Source organism: Salvia splendens, chromosome 13, assembly GCF_004379255.2.
Source record: "Salvia splendens isolate huo1 chromosome 13, SspV2, whole genome shotgun sequence".
In the NCBI taxonomy this organism is placed as follows: Eukaryota; Viridiplantae; Streptophyta; class Magnoliopsida; order Lamiales; family Lamiaceae; genus Salvia; species Salvia splendens.
The window spans coordinates 1283558-1303593 of record NC_056044.1 but is presented as its reverse complement, the minus strand read 5'-3'; the positions used below and the strand labels follow the sequence as shown (position 1 = coordinate 1303593).

The following is a 20036-nucleotide window of genomic DNA, read 5'->3' as shown; positions in this document are numbered from 1 at the left end:
TATCTTTCAAATATATTCTCCTTTTACTACAGTCTATAGAGATGTTAATTATTTTTATGATTATCTTTTATAGGTATAATATATTCTCCTTTTACTATAGAGATGTTGATTATGATATTTGTTTCTTTTATAAGTGCAATAATTTAACCTGCCTCCACCAGTAACTGAAATATTCTTTTCTTGACTCCTTTAATCGATTCTTATTCAACTATTTGAAGTTTCACAAACACACTTCTTATATATATAAAATGAGACCATCTCTATTCATGCAACACTCCCAAACAAACTAAAAAAATGGCATTAATTAGGTATCCTAATAGGGTCGTCAATTGCCATGGTAAACTAGAATTAACCATGGAAGAGTTCAAGAAATGGTTGAAGAAGTTCGACGAAGACGGGGACGGCCGGATAAGCGTGGAGGAGCTCCGGGAGGCCATCCACGCCACGGGCGGGTGGTTCTGCAAGAGGAAGGCCAAGCGAGTTCTCAAGGCAGTCGACACGAATTCCGATGGATTCATCGACGAAAGCGAGATGCCTAAGCTCGTATTGTTTGCTCAAAAACAATTCGGGTTGAGGGTTGTTGGCTTTTAGAGTTTTCAGCATGGTGTAGAGTTATAGCCAAGTGTAAAGTACCTGTAAATTACTATAATAATTAGGGACTATATATTAATATAAATATATAATGGTGTGAGATATTTAGTAGGTGCACATTTTCTATAGCGAAACTTATTGTCAAAATTACAAAATCGACTGCAAATTAAGCAGTTATCCCCGCTATTTACATGGAACCCAATCACATTAATTGATAAAGTAAAAACTATTTGAAATTAGTTTAAGTTATAACCAATCAGCCACAATTACACAAAATTAAATTGAGATTGAAAATGATACAAATTTAAAGTTGTTTTTTACAATGATTGAAGTGAACTTCCATATTCCAAAGTAAGATTTATGTAATAATTCGATCTAATGTGTAGATTCTGTACTTTGCTGTCAAGATATATTTCATTTATAAATACTTATAAAGTGAAGCAAGCATATCTCATCCTATCGGAAAATGCTTAGTCTTCCTCAATATATTAGATCTCATCCTCTTCCTTTACAACTTGGTATATAATTCTTGGACATATAGTGTACCTCATGGAACGTACAAAAATAGAGCTCTAGACATATTATATACTCCCTCCGTCCCATGAAGAGTATGCACTTTCATTCGTCCCCAAAGAGTATGAACATTCCAATTTTGGAAAATCTGAGGTGAGACTCATTCTCACTAACCATACTTAAAAATTAACATACGAATTACTTCAATACCTGAATTGTATCCGATCAAATATTGGTAAAACCACCAAATTGATTTGATCTGAAAGTGTTTCACGCCTTTCAGGAAATCCGATTTGTTTACATTTTGTAAATCTCCCTAACAAGTGCCTCTCACCCATGCTGAGCGCAGCTCTTTCTATTACAGCCAAAGAAAAAACAAAAAAAATGAATTAGTACAGACTAAATGAAATGCACAAGTTGAGTTGAGAGAGAATAAAGAGTTGGTAGTTACACTTTTAAATTATTGAAGATAGGCAATGCATAGTGGTGGTCCCAGTGAGTGGTTAGAAATATTTAGTGGATCATAACATCAATAAGAAAATATTAATAAGGTGAAGTGGATGTTATCATCAAACCAATAAACAATTCAATCTTGATTAACATATGGACAAACCGTCTAATATGCCTCATATTATTCCATTGCTAACATTTGAATTATAGAACAAAAGACAGTGCAAGGTGGCCCATTCCTCTATCTTTTATACAAATTGACAATTCTTGGAAATACAAAGTGACAATACTTACATACCAATACACCATTCTCCTCTCACATTCATTCAGCCTTCTCATATCTGGTTTGCCTATCAGAAAAAAGAATCCTTAATTGTTGTTGTTCCATAATGGCAGAGGCATTTCTTCAGATCGTTCTTGATAATCTGAGCTCTCTTATCAAGGAGGAGATCGGACTGATCTTGGGCGTCGATGATGAGATGAAGAAGCTCTGTAGCACTCTCACCACCATCCAAGCTGTGCTGGAGGATGCCGAAGACAAGCAAATCGAGAGCAAGCCAATTCGAAACTGGCTGCAGAAGCTCACCGCTATTGCTTACGAGGTTGATGACATATTGGATGAGTGCAACACTCATGTCTCCAAACTCAACCAGTCTCATTCCAAACTCAGCCGGTACAGCCTCAAGAAATTATTGTATCGCCACAACATCGCAAGGAGGATGAAGCAGGTCAACGAGAAAGTGGAGGTCATTGCTGCGGAGCGCGATAGGTTTCATCTGCGCGAGATGCCTATTGATAGGCCAAGAGAAGCTGCTCTTGCCTCACGCGAGACGGCTTCCCTGTTGAACCAATCTGATAAGATTCATGGCAGGGAAGAAGATAAAGACAAAATTGTGAAGATCTTGGTGAATGATGTGAAGGAGAGACAGGAGATGTCCGTGCTGCCAATCATAGGTGTTGGCGGCCTTGGGAAGACCACTCTCGCTAGACTAGTCTTCAATGATCCGCAGGTGAAAGAGCACTTTGATCTAAGGATTTGGGTTTGTGTATCTGATAATTTTGAGATGAAGACTTTGGTGAAGGCCATGATTGAGTCTGCCACTGGAGGGAGTGGAAAATCATCGGATCTTCAACACTTGGATGCTGCAGAGAGTCGCCTCTATGAATTGTTGAGCAAAAAAAGATATTTGATTGTGATGGATGATGTTTGGAACGACCACCAGGGTAAATGGTTTGAGCTGAGAGATGTTCTATCATGTGGCTCAACTGGTTCATCAGTTGTCGTTACCACGCGCCAGAAGAAAGTTGCTGATATCATGAGAACACTTCCATGTCATTGCCTTGAGGGGTTGTCGGATGAGCATTGTTGGGCACTGATGCGGCAGTGCGCCTTCGAAGCAGACGAAGAGGTGTCTCTGTTAGGCATTTCCTAAGGACCATTACATTGAAAAAGAAGAACTGAAACGTCTATGGATGGCTCATGGCTACATTTCTTCAAAGGGGACTCTTCAAGTGGAAGATGTTGGAAATCAAATATGTAATGAGCTACTACTCAGATCTCTTCTACAAGTAGATGAGTATGAAAATATCAGTATGCATGATCTCGTTCATGATCTGGCAGAGTCAATTATGGAGAACAAAGTTCCCGGAGTACAAAGTGAAAGAAATCTAGCAAGTGCATCAACTATCCGCGAGGTAAATTTGCTACAAAAAACTCTTGTGTTTCCTAAATCTTTTCAACAAGATATGAACATTACTTCCATCTTGGAGTTCACAAGTTTAAGAGTGTTAAATGCCCCTCATAGCACAGTACAAGATTTGCCTCCTTCCATCGGTAATCTTAAACATTTGCGATCCTTGGATTTGTCTAGTTCTGAAATGCAAACTCTCCCCAACTCGTTATGTACTCTTTGGAACTTGCAAACCCTCAACTTGGATTACTGTAAAAGGCTTGAGGCTTTACCTAAGAAGCTCACATCCTTACTTAATCTTCGACATCTATGTTTGTGGGACTGCGAGTCATTGTGTGAGATGCCATCCAAAATGAGAGAGTTAAATGGCCTGAAAACATTGAGTATGTTTGTTGTTGGTTTCAAGAGAGGTAACAAACTTGATGAACTGGAATGTATGAACCTCGGTGGAAAGCTTCATATTAGGCATTTGGAGAGAGTAAAAGACCATATGGATGCAAAGAAAGCAAAGATTGCGGAAAAAAACAATCTTTCATGGTTGGGAAAGAAATGATCGATCCAAGTCAGAGGAGGAAGTTGATGAAAAGGTGTTGGAAGCACTTGAACCTCATCCCAATCTTGAAAAACTTTTTATAGAAGGCTTCGGTGGTAGATATATTCCAGATTGGATGAAAAATTCATCTCTGCAAAAAGTAGTTTGGATTGATATATGGAATTGCAAAAATTGTAAGCGTTTTCCAAATCTGGGAGGGCTACCTTGTCTCAAGTCGCTGACCTTAAATGATGTGGGGGTGGAGTACATTATCGAAGAAGAAGAAGTTGAGAGTGGACATCCGGTTAAGATACAGTTTGCAGCTCTTGAACATCTGCACTTATTTGATCTCCCAAATCTGAAGGGGCTCTCAAAGGAGCAAGGGATTAAAGATGCATTCCCAAATCTTGAAACACTATGGATTGAGCGTTGCTCTTCATTAATACTGCCACCACTCTCATCCCTCCAAAAGTTGGAGGATTTAACATGCAGTAGCTCAACTTTGGGTTTATTATCTGAGGAGGACATTCCTAGCCGTCTCGGCGTGGAAATTGAGGAGAGCCTGGCATTTATCCCAATAGAAACACTGTCAAAGTTCAGTAAAGTCCGAAAACTGACAATTATGGGTGCAAAAGATATCTCTGCGACAAGAGAAGGTCTGCAAGCCTTAAAAGAGCTTACAAGTTTAATTCTAGAAAATTGTACAATAAGATGTTTACCAGAAGGGATGCTGCGGCACCTTACTGCTCTGTCTATGCTCTGTATATACAATTGCCGAGAGATAGTAGAGCTGCCAGAGGATATTAAACAACTCCATAATATTACGTTCCTCCTGTTACAGTATCTTCCAAAGATGACGCGCTTGCCTCAAGCCTTTCAGCACCTCACTCTGCTAGATCTAAGGGGTCTTCCCGAGCTCGAATCACTCCCAGATCAGCTACCATCTCTTACTACACTCCAAGTTAAAGACTGCCCAAAGATTGTAACGATTCCAGCTCTGCCAAATCTGAAAGAGCTAACAGTCGCTGGTTGCCCACAATTGGAAAGGCGATGTCAGAGAGGAAGCGGAGAGGATTGGCACAAGATTGCCCACGTTCGCCGCATCTCTATTTCTCCAAATTAACTCAACTATTTCAATTGATATCTCTTTTCAAGATGGCGAAGATGTACCAGAAATAGCTTTGGAGAAAGTATATGAAGTTGGTGAGTGATTCTATTCCAGTCTATTCTTCTCAATTTGCAGCCTTTGCTTAATAGATACAGTGTCTCTTAAATTTTGTCACATTTTTTTATTTTTATCTATCCGATAAAATTTGTCACATTTTCTTTTTAATATTTTTGATAGTGGACCTTATATTCCACCAACTTATTCTACTAACTTATATTTTATTATAAAACTAATATATAAAAGTAGGATTCCCTCACTCTCCACAGACTTTTTCATCTCGCTTTCCATTACCATTTTGGACTGTTAATTGATAACTGTTAATTGGGACTGCTTTGTTCAGTTTCCATTTTGGGAGTTGCGGTTAGTTTTCTCTTGAGCTGTGTGTGTGGGTATCCCAATTTTTAGGGAATCATGCTTTTGAGCTGATAGCTTTATAGATATTTTGTTGTGGGCTCAATTTGCATTTGCATTTGCATACTAGATTTGGATACTGTTATCTTTTTGCTGTTTTTGGGATGAATCTTGTGTGGGCATCTTTACTTTGGTTTCTTTACATTTCGAAATTGTGGGATTGAAGCAAGAGAAATTTGCTTACAATTTATGTTGTGAGATTGAAGCATGAGAGAATAATCTGCAATTTTGTTGCTAAAGATTGTGTTTTTATGTGTTTGGTAGCTGTGAATCTGCTGATTATAGATGGTTTCACCTTTGATTGTAGGTGAATTTGTTGAAGGAGTGAAGGATATAGGAAGGTGTGATCTGTTGTTTATTGGTTTTGGGGTTTATTCTGTGGTTTGATTGAGTAAGGGGGATTGGTTTGGATTGGTTTGGTGGGAGTGTGAGGGGGGGAAGTGTTGGAAATGGGGAGTAATTTAAATTTCAAGAATTTTGCGAACGAACCACCAGCTGGCGGTGGTGGGAGGGTGGCGAATAATAACGCAGCAGTCCTCTGTCTATTCTTTGACCTTTGATGAGTTCCAGAATACCATGGGGGAGTGGGAAGGATTTTGGGTCAATGAACATGGATGAGCTTTTGAAGAGTATATGGAGTGCGGAAGATAATCAGAACTTCGCTCCCGCCATTGGTGGAGGTGGTGGTGAAGGTGTTGGTGGTGTCCAAGAAGGGGGTGGCTTGCAGAGGCAGGGATCGTTGATCCTTCCCCATACGCTAAGCGAGAAGACGGTTGATGAGGTGTGGAGGGATATGTCGAAAGAGGTTGTTGCACCGAAGGAGGGAGCTGTCAGCGTTGCTAGCTTTTGCGTGTCGCCGAGGCAGCAGACATTGGGGGAGATTACACTTGAGGAGTTCTTGGTGAGTGCCGGGGTTGTGAGGGAGGAGGCTCAGTTGGCTGCTGCTAACAATGCTGGGATTTTCGGTGAGCTGTGTGTGTGTGTGTGTGGGTATCCCAATTTTTAGGGAATCATGCTTTTGAGCTGATAGCTTTATAGATATTTTGTTGTGGGCTCAATTTGCATTTGCATACAAGATTTGGATTCTGTTATCTTTTTGCTGTTTTTGGGATGAATCTTGTGTGGGCATCTTTACTTTGGTTTCTTTACATTTCGAAATTGTGGGATTGAAGCAAGAGAAATTTGCTTACAATTTATGTTGTGAGATTGAAGCATGAGAGAATAATCTGCAATTTTGTTGCTAAAGATTGTGTTTTTATGTGTTTGGTAGCTGTGAATCTGCTGATTATAGATGGTTTCACCTTTGATTGTAGGTGAATTTGTTGAAGGAGTGAAGGATATAGGAAGGTGTGATCTGTTGTTTATTGGTTTTGGGGTTTATTCTGTGGTTTGATTGAGTAAGGGGGATTGGTTTGGATTGGTTTGGTGGGAGTGTGAGGGGGGGAAGTGTTGGAAATGGGGAGTAATTTAAATTTCAAGAATTTTGCGAACGAACCACCAGCTGGCGGTGGTGGGAGGGTGGCGAATAATAACGCAGCAGTCCTCTGTCTATTCTTTGACCTTTGATGAGTTCCAGAATACCATGGGGGAGTGGGAAGGATTTTGGGTCAATGAACATGGATGAGCTTTTGAAGAGTATATGGAGTGCGGAAGATAATCAGAACTTCGCTCCCGCCATTGGTGGAGGTGGTGGTGAAGGTGTTGGTGGTGTCCAAGAAGGGGGTGGCTTGCAGAGGCAGGGATCGTTGATCCTTCCCCATACGCTAAGCGAGAAGACGGTTGATGAGGTGTGGAGGGATATGTCGAAAGAGGTTGTTGCACCGAAGGAGGGAGCTGTCAGCGTTGCTAGCTTTTGCGTGTCGCCGAGGCAGCAGACATTGGGGGAGATTACACTTGAGGAGTTCTTGGTGAGTGCCGGGGTTGTGAGGGAGGAGGCTCAGTTGGCTGCTGCTAACAATGCTGGGATTTTCGGTGAGCTGTGTGTGTGTGTGTGTGGGTATCCCAATTTTTAGGGAATCATGCTTTTGAGCTGATAGCTTTATAGATATTTTGTTGTGGGCTCAATTTGCATTTGCATACAAGATTTGGATTCTGTTATCTTTTTGCTGTTTTTGGGATGAATCTTGTGTGGGCATCTTTACTTTGGTTTCTTTACATTTCGAAATTGTGGGATTGAAGCAAGAGAAATTTGAGTTCAAATGAAATGGCCTATAGAGTTGTAGTCGCTTCCTATCTTTTGCGGCCAATGTCCTCTTAAGTAGTAAATTTGAACCCTATCCATCTCTATTCTGTCTGCTTTCTTTTTCCCGAGATTTAGGTTCATGTTTAGAATCGGTTTTCATTAAAAAATATGGAACAAACCAATGAATATTTTACCTTTCATGAAGTTCTGTATGGTGCCATGTCGAATGATTTATAGTTAGTATATTTCTCACGTTCGCAGCATCAATATTTCTCCACGAAAACTATGATTCATTATTTGTCTTCAAGGGACATCTTTCTTCAGCATGAAGAAGATGTATGGGAAACAGTTTTAGAGAAAGAATATGAAAATGGTGAATAATTACTTTCAATGTATTCTACTATAGTTGTATTTTTATTTTTACACATAATACACTAATTCTTAATTCTTGTGTGTATTTCTTTATTTCAGTGTTGGGGGAACTTCTAAAAGTTGGCACAGTGGCAAGGGGCGAAGCAAGTACTGCTACGAGTGTGCAGAGTCGAATGCAAGCGCTTATAATTTGTGTTGGTCAACATTTTTGATGGAAAAATTCTTATTGTGTGCTTCTACTTAGATTATTCCATACAGAATCTATTAGAGGAAGTATGAATGATGCTGCTCTGTTTGAAAAAATCATTTCCCAGCAAGAAAGATGTTTGTGATAATCTTAGTGAAAATCTTGTTTCCTCCTTGTGTTTATGATGTTTGGAATTGATCATCTATCAAGCAACAACGTTGACCCTGCTCACGCTGGTTCCTACGGATCGTAAGAGCAGAGCTGTTGCAGTGGTCACAGCGCAGGCATCAGAGATTGACCACAACTGGAAAGGCGCTGTCAGAGAGGTAGTGGAGAGGATTGGCACAAGATTTCCCACGTTTGCCGCATCTCCTTTACTCTGTTCTTCAATCGACATCTTTCTTCAAGGTGAAGAAGATGCACCAGGAGAAAGATTATGAAGACTCTGAATAATTGTAATTCAATGTACTCTTCTTTATTTTTATTAGCATCCTTGAATTTTTCTGTAATTTATCTGATAATCTGGTTGAAGAATGATTATTTGATGTTTGAAGATGTTGAGGATCTAGTTCGGTGCCCGAAGACGAAGATGTAGAGCTAGCCAAACATATGAATGGTTCGTGCGTGCCCCTCTCTTTCGAGCCAATAAAGAGGTAGGCATCTGCAGTTCACCATGTCTCTTTATTATGTTGGATAGTAAGCTAAAATTTCGGGGAATATTGTTGTTTCGACTAGTTCGGCCGATTATGTTGTTTCAGTTCTCGGTTGATGATTGATAAGTTACAAAAGTAGAAGACCTATCCTTATATGCCTATTTCTGCAAAGTATTAACAATTTTCATCTTTTATCTGTAGTTTCTCTGTTTCTAATATGTTTAGGATGTGTAGAGAATATGCAGTTTTCATGTTTATGATGTATTTTGATCTTAGCTTTGATATTTGCGATTTATTAAAATTGAATAGATTATAGTTTATTTATATATTTACATTGTTTGTGAGTTACTGTTTTCTGTTTTTGCTGCCTTCTTCAAAGATTATATGATAATTTGTTTACTCTAGTTATTATCGTTATTTTATTACCCATGTTTTTTTCTTGTAATTCGATTGGCCATTCTGCCAAGTATATCTATGTAAGTTTATAACCATCTTATCATTGAACTAAAAGTACATTTACACTCTTTTGTAATCCTTAGGCTTAATTATAACTATCTAATTACCGTAGTTACAAATGAAGTAAACCTACCACTTTAAGTTTGATCTTCGATTGTTCATCCCGAGGCTTAAATCTTAATATATATGTGAGGCCCATAATTATAAAACCACTACATTTACATGTAAAATGAACATCTTTAACATTTATGTCACACTTATAACCATTTTACCAATTACCTTATAGAACCTCAAATTATGCAATTCAAAAGAAGCTCTTCAAATTTGGTTCCATTGCCTGTCATCAAGCCTTAAATGTGTTGCTCCTAATTTTCATGAACTTTGTGTTTAAAAATAAGTATTTTTGAAACATTAATACTCCCTCCGTCTACGACAAATAGTCTCATTTTCCATTTTGAGATATCCGTGCCGTCCACAAATTAGACTATTTTTTGTGGACCTAGGGAGTATATATAAGCCCTTATTAAAATTCTAATTTCATATTGGCTCAAAATCGTAAAAACTAAACTAAAAATATGATATTTGTAAGTTGGTTGTATTTTGAATTGAATTGATGTCCTGAAACTGAATCTGTTTGGTTTATGTGATCTGCAGAAACTTGTGAGATGCATGATTAAGGTAGAACTAATTGCAAGTTTCTGTGTTTTTACTTAGCTTTCTTCAAGTTTTTGTAGTGTATCTGATATTGGCGTTGGAGAATGATTGTGTGATGTTTTAAGATGTTCAGGACTCTGTTGGGCGCCCGAGAGGTAGATGTTGAGCTAGCTAAACAAATGAATGGTTTTGGCCTTCCTCTCTCTTTCCGAGCCAATAAATTGGTATGCTTATGTCTAGGCGACCGGAATTGTTACTGTTAGTATGCCTTGAATTTGTCTCCTAATTGGGATAGGATTATGTTTCCTAATTAGGATATGATTATTTTCTTAATTAGGATAGGATCTCATGTGTGCTTATTTATATGTGAGTAGAACACATAATTTTGTGATCGTGATCTTGGATCTAAAATCTGTAACTGCAGTCATAATACAATTTGTTCTCCTTTCTTGCCCGTGGACGTAGCCAATTGGCGAACCACGTAAATTATGTGTCTTCTTTACGTTCTTTCGTTTGTCAATTACACAATTGCCCTATTTTGGCACAACAAACTGGTATCAGAGCTTGATTTTCAGACTAGGGTTTTGAATTCCACATCTGTTATGGTTTCTGTGTTAATCGATCAAGATGTCTGCTCTGAACGTGAAGGTCGACAAATTCACCGGGAGAAATAATTTTGGCTTATGACAAATCAAGATGCGATCCTTGCTGCAGAGTTTGTGGGCGCTGCTCAAAACAAAGAAGGCAATGGAGGATGATGAGGAGTGGACAACCTAAGACGAAAAGGCCCACTCGACCATCATGTTGTGTCTGTCTGGCGATGTTATCATCGAAGTTGCTGAGCAGGAGACTGCTACTGCCCTTTGGACAAAGTTGGAGAGTCTTTACATGACGAAGTCTCTAACCAACAAGTTCTCCTGAAGCAACGTTTGTTTCGATTACGCAATTAGGAAGGTATGCCCCTTCGGATCATCTGGAAAATTTGAACAAAATTTTGCTGGATTTGCGTAATATTGATGTCATGAGCTGTTAGTTGCCCGTGGAGGGCAAATTTGAGGCAATGATGAAGAAGTTTGTTTGTTTGGTATTATGATGATGCATTTGGAAGGAGAATTCAAGTCAAGGTGAAGATTTGTTAGTATGCCTTGAATTTTGTCTCCTAATTGGGATAGGATTATGTTTTCTAATTAGGATATGATTATTTTCCTAATTAGGATAGGATCTCACGTGTGCCTATTTATATGTGAGTAGAACACATAATTCTGTGATCGTGATCTTAGATCTGAAATCTGTAACTGCAGTCATAATATAATTTGTTCTCCGTTCTTGCCCGTGGACGTAGCCAATTGGCGAACCACGTAAATTATGTGCCTTCTTTACGTGCTTTCGTTTGTCGATTACACAATTGCCCTATTTTGTCACAACAGTTACTTTAAGACTAGTAAGTTCAAATTTCGGAATTCACAGTTGTTTGATTAGGATTCTAAAAGTGTTTTAGTTTCTTCACGATAGATATCAGTCTTTTCTATGATGTATTGCTATCATGGTCTTTGTCAACCTTAGCTTATTGCCTTCATGGTCCATCATGTTTCATTGTCGACCTTAGCTTATTGCCTTTGGCTAGTGTGACGAGACGCTTAGAGATCTCATTTTACACAAGGTAATTTAGTGTATGCTTACACTAAATTACCATATTAGACGTTGGAATTAGACGTTGAACTTGACTAACCAGCTTCGTGCAGGCTTACACCATGGAGTTGGAAGCAGAAGTTGCTAAATTAAAGGAGGAAAACGAACAATTGCAGAAGAAACAGGCGGAGATAATGGAAGTGCAGAAGAATCAGGTTTGTTGCTTCGCCAAATTTTGAATACGACATTTGATATGTGGCTACCATTTTCATCCTTCCTTCCATTTCCTTATCAAATTCTTGGTTTTTAGCAGTGGTGACCCGAGGTTTCGTCTCCACTCCCTATTCATCCCATTTACTGAAAATTGAATTTCCACCACACGAAGCTGACTCTTCCCGTCATGTTTCACTCTTTGATATTTTCTTGTTGCTACTTTTCCCATTAACACAAGTGTTTTTATCATTTCATCCTCCCTTCCATTTCCTTATCCAAGCATTGGTTTGTGCAATGGTGACGGATTGTTCGTCTCCACTCCCTACCGATCCTATTTTCCCATTTTCCGAATGATAAATTTCTACTAGACGAAGCCGGCTCTTCCCATCAATACTCAATTCTTTGATATTTTCTTGAGACCACTTTTCCCATTATATCCTTTTTGGCATTGCTGATGGGAAGAGATAATGAACCCCTTCCGAAACGAGCACCATCTTATAATCTCTCTGTTTGATGCTGGCAGGCGCTGGAGATGGTGAAACAGCAGAGCGGGGCGAAGAGACAGTGCTTGAGAAGGACACAAACTGGGTCGTGGAACGAGATACGTCTGTGTAAATAGTACATAGAATACGACGTGGTTCTTCGCCTTCGGATGAGTATAGAGAGAGTTGTAGATGAGTATAGAGAGAGTTAGCGCTTCTTCGCCTTAGGATGCATATCCCATGTTTCGATGGAATGTAGGTGGAAATAGTTTTTAAAATGAAAGGTAGTCGATTAGGTACAAAGATTGGTAGAGTGCTGTTCCCAACTCCCAAAGTGTCGTGTTTCTCATGTTCGTATTCGTGTTCGTGTTGACATAGAATAGATTACAGTTTATTTATATATTTACATTGTTTGTGAATTACTTACTTTTTCTGTTTTTGCTGCCTTCTTCAAAGATCTTATGATCATTTTTACTCTGTGTTTGCACAGTATACCATATAATCACTTAATAGATTTCAAATCTAAAATAATCATTTTATATCCAATTGTGTAATTAATCACTTTACAATTAGATGAAATACGTGAGACTAGCCTCCATCCCTCGTGCGCTAATCAACTTTATAATACCTCGTGAATCAAATAAATTGATGTGAATATGAATAACACACTACAATTGTTATAATCACCTGTCCATTATACTTATAAATAAAATAAACCTCATCTGGTAAGATATAAAGTTAAAAGTTATCATATTCGTTTCACAGGAAAATAAAGTTATATAAGAGAAAATGATTACTAAGTGGTGAGAGAATAATTCCACTTTAAATTATTGTAGAAAGGCAATGCAATGTGGTCCAATTGGAACCAATTTGTAAAATTCATATAATTTTATAAAACATATGGATAATCGTCAAGGTGGCCCAACTCCTTTACTTTTACAAAATATACTTTTCAAAGTTTTATTATTCTATTCTTGCTAACATAAACACACATACATTCCTCTCAAATTTCTCATTTGGCTATCAGAAGAAGAAAAGTTAACTATTGTTGTTCCATAATGGCGGAGGCATTTCTTCAAGTCCTTCTTGATAATCTGAGCTCCCTTATCAAGGAGGAGAGGAATGTGATGAGATGAAGAAGCTCTGCAGCACTCTTAATTAATCTGCGTAAACAAAAAAATTACTACGAAAAAATAAAAGTACTCTTGTGAAAATGTGAGAACTAATTGGCCCATAATGCTGGCCTAAGTCCAAAAGCCCAATAGCCACAAACCCAATCTTTACATTTTGCTAGTTCCTCAAATCTCATATTGCCAAACATATCCAAATTTCTTGTTTTTTCAACTGATTATTAAAGTTGGAGACTTTTCAGATTTTGACCAAGAGTTAAGCTATTTTTTACCTGACAATGTGCCTTTATACACTATCTATTTGATCTATTGATCATTACCCTCAAAATATGGGCACCCATATGATCGATATACTAATTGAAAAAATAGTATTTCAGCGGAGTATATGGCGTGCATTCTGGCATTGTTAGTCGATACATGTGATCCCAATTTTATATACTCCCTCTATCTTATTTTAAGGGACCATTTTTCTTTTCGAAATGTCTCAATCTAAATGACACATTTATAAAAATAGACTCATCATTCTCTCTACTTTTCCCTCTCTATTATTTTATTGTCTCCACCTAACTCACAAACCAATACTATATAAAATCTAGTGTCTGAATTGAAATGCTCCACTTGGCCGTGGGACGGAGGGAGTAGTAGGTTCTTGCTAGGGCTGGCAAATCGTGCGGATTGGGTCGTTATCGGGTCAACCTGATAATGACCCAATCCAATAAGGCCTAACCTGAACCCGACCTGTTAAGGAAACTGTAAATCCGAAAACGAACCCGACCTGCTACCTTCAAATCCGAACACGACCCGCACCCGACACGAACCCGTTATCGACACGATATAATATGAGTTGACACGATACGATAACAACCCGAACCTGATATTACACGATTAAAACCTAATATTACACGATTAAACCTTAATTTTTAACCTAATTTACACAATTAAAATTCGTTTTATACTATTTAAATCTAATTTATAAGAAATTAAAAAATTAAAGTAATATATATATTTTTAAATAATAATAAAAATAATAATATTATTTCTTAATGGGTTACCCGTATCCGACCCGCATCCGACCCGAACCCAACCCGAAATTATCGGGTTCTTAATGGGTCAACCCGATAAGGACACGGATCCAATAAGACTTGACCCAAACCCAATAATTTCGTGCGGATTCGTGTCAGATTATCGTGTCGTGTCGAAAATTGCCAGCCCTAGTTCATGCTAATAAAATGTGAGTGTGATAAATTAGTAGATTGTGAGGTCCACTAGTAAAAGTGGTGTATAAGTAAGGGTATCAATTATTTGTAGCGAACAAAAAAGAAAATTGGTGTCAATAATTCGTGAATGAAGGAAGTAAATTATTTTCATTTTGGTCAATTCTTTAACATTAAAAATTTTCTGTTTTTGAAAGTATTTCTCTCTATAAGGAAACGAGACACAATATTCTTCAATAATAAAACATCAAAAGCTTTTCTTTCTATCTTACCAATCGTACATTAAAAAGAAAAATTGTATTTTAAAGTAGTACCTGAATAATAACAAAGAATGCCAAACACAAATTGTTAGAATTCCACAAAATTTATAATTCAGTTGACTTATTGAGCAGTGTATAAGGGCGGGCATCGTGGCACGTGATTACCATTTTCACTCTTACATACGATTACCAAAATCCCACCACCACTTTACGCCGTTGCAACTCCTTTTCATTCAGCTTCGCAACCACAATCAATACTTCATTTTTCAATCAAGTCATGGCAGCTTACGGTGCTGCGATTTCTCTCAAGAATACTATTCAAACTATTCTACAATCGTCTCGCATTTCACTAGCTCCTCCCTCTCCACAAATCATACAACCGGCCTACCATGCCATGGTTCGCTTGCAAAAATTGGAGGAGACCGACTACAGCAAGATCCGAACGAAGGTGAATGCTTTGGACGACCGAATCAAAGAGGCCGTGCGGGGATTCGAAGATTCACTAGAATTTCTTGTGTATGAGCAGATTCTTCCACAACTCGAAGGTGAGAGAGATCACTTGTCATTCTCGGTAGATCTGCAGAGTCTCCGACAGAGTGTTGATTGCTTCGTCGAGAGGGTGGCAGCGTGTTACGATCCCCATATCTTAGGTTTACCCAAATATTTAGTTATCTTTTTATTTCCCATATCTTTCCATATATTATTTTCTTGTTCGGTAAGTTAGGGTTTAATATTATAAATAGGGAAGAATGTAATCATTTTAATCAATTAATGAATAATCAATTAATGAAGAATTATTTGCCCACAAACTTGTGCAACACTCTATTGAAATCTAATACTGCCGACGGAGAACAATCCTCCGCGCCAGTTCGTGAATCAGCCGCCGACCCCAACGTTCGGGGCGCCGGATTTGTCGTGTCACGTAAGACGAAGGCAGGGAATCTTCGTTAAGAGAATTGGGCTCTTAACAACTGGTGCTTTCATCGGTTCTCACCCTTCGCATCCATTCACCCTAATTAGAGACTTTGAGATGCCAAATTTGGAAGACTCCTATACAACCGAGTTGTTTGATCGCATACATGCTGCGATTGACAAACTGGAGACCCAGTTGGACGCAGCCAATCGACGCATTGGCAAACTTCGTGCGCCTCCCCTGCCGGAGTCACCGCCTCATCAGACTCCAGACCCGATATACTCGCAGCGAACCCGCCGCTATCCGCCCCACAGTCAGTCGCGGCCTAGAACACCTCCATACACCTCTAGGCCGTCATCGTATTTCAGCCCAGATACGTACGCCCCGCAGCCGTATTCGTGTTCAGACTGGGAACAACCTGGAGTGCTCAGCGACTACTACGAGCCGCCGCACGCGCGCTCTATTTCCAGCTGGTATTCCGCCCGGCAGAATGTCTACCGGCCTCCGCGCAACGCCTTCACCTCTGAGGATCAGTTCGCGGAGCAGAAACGGCCACTCCGACAGCTGCATTGCGCTCGCCAAAGCCCGAACTCGGGTTGGTCTTCGTCAGAATCGCACCAGCAGCCGTTTCTGCATGCGAAAAACCAGACTTGCTGGGATCTGCCCTCCCAAACGTCCGGTCGCCGTGTTGGAAAGATTCGCGCTCCCCCGTTGCCAGAACATCAGCCAAAGCTGACTCCGTCAGATCGTCAGCTACAGCAGCCAAGTACAACATCGACTATTGAGCTTCCGCCCTACGCCGCACCGAGCCCTTTCCAGCCCTTGTTATCGATGTCCGTGAAAGCTCCATTATGCGCCTCTCCTCGTCAACCGCAAGCGGGTGTCTCAAGCTCAAGGAAAAAGGAGTGGAAAATTGATTCGCACGATGGTGAAGAGACGAGGGAAGAGAAGTTGATAGTACTTAGTAATGTGTGGAATCAAAAAGAGATAAGGAAAGAGAATGACTCTATTACCAAAAGAGAAGATGAGGTCAACAACACTTTTCTGAGGCTGATCGAGAAAGAGATGAAACCTGAAGCTCTTGATTCTAGTTTGGAGTCGAAAGAAAAGGATTTAAGTATGCATCCTGAAAAGCAGAGCAAAATCGAGATGGAGAGTCTAAACCTTGTTGAGGAGGACACGGCTGCTTTTGAGATACAAAAGTACAACCTTGAAGAGGAAATGGAAGAGAAGAGAAGAGAAGGTTATTTGAGGATGAGATTAGAGTCAAGACTGTAAAATTGGTTACGAAGAAGACTGCAATCAGCAACACAAAGAATATATTGAAAAAGAGAGGGCTGACTTGTGCGTTTGATCCCGGAGGGACTATTCGTGGGGTCCGTGGTTCCCACCTTGAGGACAAGGTGGATTTTAACCGTGGGGGAGTTGTTACGATCCCCATATCTTAGGTTTACCCAAATATTTAGTTATCTTTTTATTTCCCATATCTTTCCATATATTATTTTCTTGTTCGGTAAGTTAGGGTTTAGTATTATAAATAGGGAAGAATGTAATCATTTTAATCAATTAATGAAGAATTATTTGCCCACAAACTTGTGCAACACTCTATTGAAATCTAATACTGCCGACGGAGAACAATCCTTCGCGCCAGTTCGTGAATCAGCCGCCGACCCCAACGTTCGGGGCGTCGGATTTGTCGTGTCGCGTAAGACGAAGGCAGGGAATCTTCGTTAAGAGAATTGGGCTCTTAACACAACGATGGAGGCGGAGTTCGATATTGAATTACTCAATATGCCTGACGAAGAAGGCCAACTTCTTCCCTCAATAATTGATTTTAGAGGAATCAACTCAAACATGGTTGGGTTATCCGATGATTTCGAATACGTAAGGGATTATCTTCTTCAAGCAAATGAAGAGAACTACATTGGAATGTCTGGGATGGCATGAGTTGGAAAGACGAAATTTGCTAAAAAATTATTTGACGATCCATTACTTAAGAGTCGTTTCGAGATTCGAGTATGGGTTAAAGTGGGCAGAAAATGTGAATCTAATGAAATATTACGATGCATTCTAGCTCAAGTGGATCACGACCAAATGCTTACCCAAGGAGACGAAGACAACGACAAGAAATTAGTTGGACTCTTGGAAGGGAGGTTGAAGGATAAGAAATGTTTCATTGTGTTGGATGATGTATTGAAATGGGACGCGCGAGTTATGGATAACTTGCCCCATGATAATGTCCAAATCTTACTAACAAGCAGGCAACATCTCGAAGAATGCCAAATTGGGTATGGACTACCACTAATGAATGATGAAGAAAGTAAGAAATTACTAGGCTGGTGTTCGGTGAAGAGAGTTTCCCTTCTCACCTTGATGAACTAGGAGAGAAGATTGCCAAAAAATGTGAAGGTCTTCCTGTTAAGGGAATTCTCCCTCAACACGATACCGACGTCGTCGAGTGATCGACGGCGAGAAAATATGGTGGATGTCACGGGCTTTCCCCGATATCAGCTCCAAGAACTAGGGTTTTCTATGGAAAGCAAGTAATTGGCGTGAAAATAAAAGGCATAAACTAAAATAATATAATGTTCTTCTTTATTGATTGTAGAGAATAACAATAGCCCTATTTATAATAAGGATTCTAACTTAATGAACAAAACAAAAGATATGAAAAGATATGCTAAATCAATACTAAACTAAATAAGAGATTTGGGGATATTCTTGGAGATATTCACGTATCAACTCCCCCACGGTTGAAAGCCACCTTGTCCTCAAGGTGGAAATCACGAAGCAATGAAGATGGTCGATAACAGAAGCTTCTCCTCCTAGATCAAACGAATAAGAGCTATTAAAAAGAATGCAAGGATCCCCTATAGATGGTACCTCATTCTCTTCTTTTTGTCTGAGCGAAATTGCAACAGAGGAACCAGAAATTATAACCGGTACACTGCTTCGAGCTCCTAAATTTGTCCATTTCAGCTGCTTGACGTTGATGGCCTGCCAATCAACTTTGCTCTCGGACTCTTCTACATTAGGAACTTCTGAAACTGCAACAGAAACGTCCAAGCCCTCTTCCAAGATCCATTTGTTCTCCAACTCATTTCCCACAATTACACTATCTCCCAATTTCACATTAATCTCCTTAGATGCCTCAACATTACTCACAATAAAGGAACCCTCAACACTAGAATGAATAACGTCTTTTGCCTCGTCATCATCAATTGGATCTTGATTAATAAGTAATTGATCACTGATATCATGACTTCACGGTGGGAAGACCGCGGCTGGTGGCAGAGCTGCAGGAGGGCCAGCGTTGCGACAGTGGCTGGTCAACCACGGACTCCTGGTGTTGTTCCCAGTAGGTGTGCTGCTGCCCTGGTGGGTCCCACGACGGCCTTCCTCCGTGAGTTTGATGATCGCTGAAACGTGGACCCCAAGCATCCCATGCCGTGGGGGCGCGCGACGCGAGAGGTGGATCCCACGAAGTGTGTGCGCGCGACGGGGGAGGCAAATCCCATGCCGAGGGAGCACGCGATGTGGGGGGCAGAACCCACGGTGACTGTGTCTCAGGGTGGACCAGGCGCTGGGCGTCACGTGAATGGCATGAGGTCAGCCCACATTAGGGTTTGGGCGAAACCCATCATGCAGATTCAAGAACGGGGCGGTTGCCGGCAGACGTGGTGTCGTGACGGTAACCGCGGGGTGCGGTGGGGCATAGGGCATGGCCACGTCTAGTGATCTTGGGATAGGTCGGCTGTAGGGCGGCTCCGGATCGGGGCGCGCTGGTTGTCGCGACGAGGGAGGCCGACGAACGTAATCGTCCATCCTCACCTCCATCCTGGCCATGCTAGCGATCAGACGCTCGAACATGATGCGAATTGGATCCATGGGTTGCGAGGCTGCTAACGCCTGCTGCAACATGATGAGGGAGGCCGACGAACGTAATCGTCCATCCTCACCTCCATCCTGGCCATGCTAGCGATCAGACGCTCGAACATGATGCGAATTGGATCCATGGGTTGCGAGGCTGCTAACGCCTGCTGCAACACCGAATCTGATTTAGAGGGCAGCGAACACATAGGGCCTGCTGCGGAATCTGACGATGAGTTCATCAATGGAAGCATCAATTGTTAAGGGAATTCTCCCTCAACACGATACCGACGTCGTCGAGTGATCGACGGCGAGAAAATATGGTGGACGTCACGGGCTTTCCCCGAGATCAGCTCCAAGAACTAGGGTTTTCTATGGAAAGCAAGTAATTGGCGTGAAAGTAAAAGGCATAAACTAAAATAATATAAGGTTCTTCTTTATTGATTGTAGAGAATAACAATAGCC

At 40.3% G+C, this 20036-nt stretch overlaps 2 protein-coding genes, 1 long non-coding RNA gene and 1 pseudogene across 4 annotated transcripts; 3 read left to right on the top strand and 1 right to left on the bottom strand.

Moving 5' to 3' along the window:
• Positions 1-290: 290 nt before the first annotated feature.
• On the bottom strand, positions 291-1981 carry LOC121762264. The gene is made up of 3 exons (XR_006042182.1): positions 1853-1981; positions 1315-1459; positions 291-633 (listed from the first exon to the last, which is right to left on the bottom strand). It is a non-coding gene; the product is annotated as an uncharacterized LOC121762264 (long non-coding RNA).
• Positions 1982-2033: 52 nt separating this feature from the next.
• On the top strand, positions 2034-2987 carry LOC121762203 (disease resistance protein RGA2-like). The gene has a single exon (XM_042158012.1). The coding sequence runs from the start codon at positions 2034-2036 to the stop codon at positions 2985-2987; it is 954 nt and encodes a 317-aa protein (XP_042013946.1).
• Position 2988: 1 nt separating this feature from the next.
• On the top strand, positions 2989-12606 carry LOC121762202 (annotated as a pseudogene).
• LOC121762263 (ABSCISIC ACID-INSENSITIVE 5-like protein 5) lies at positions 6745-8159 on the top strand. Of its 2 annotated transcripts, XM_042158081.1 has the most exons (3): positions 6745-7327; positions 7800-7911; positions 8010-8159. In XM_042158081.1, the coding sequence occupies exons 1-2, from the start codon at positions 6922-6924 to the stop codon at positions 7865-7867; spliced, it is 474 nt and encodes a 157-aa protein (XP_042014015.1). In that variant the 5' UTR covers positions 6745-6921; the 3' UTR covers positions 7868-7911; positions 8010-8159. The 2 variants fall into 2 exon arrangements, with proteins under 2 accessions (XP_042014015.1, XP_042014014.1); XM_042158080.1 differs by lacking the exon at positions 7800-7911 and having other exon boundaries at positions 6747-7327.
• Positions 12607-20036: the final 7430 nt, after the last annotated feature.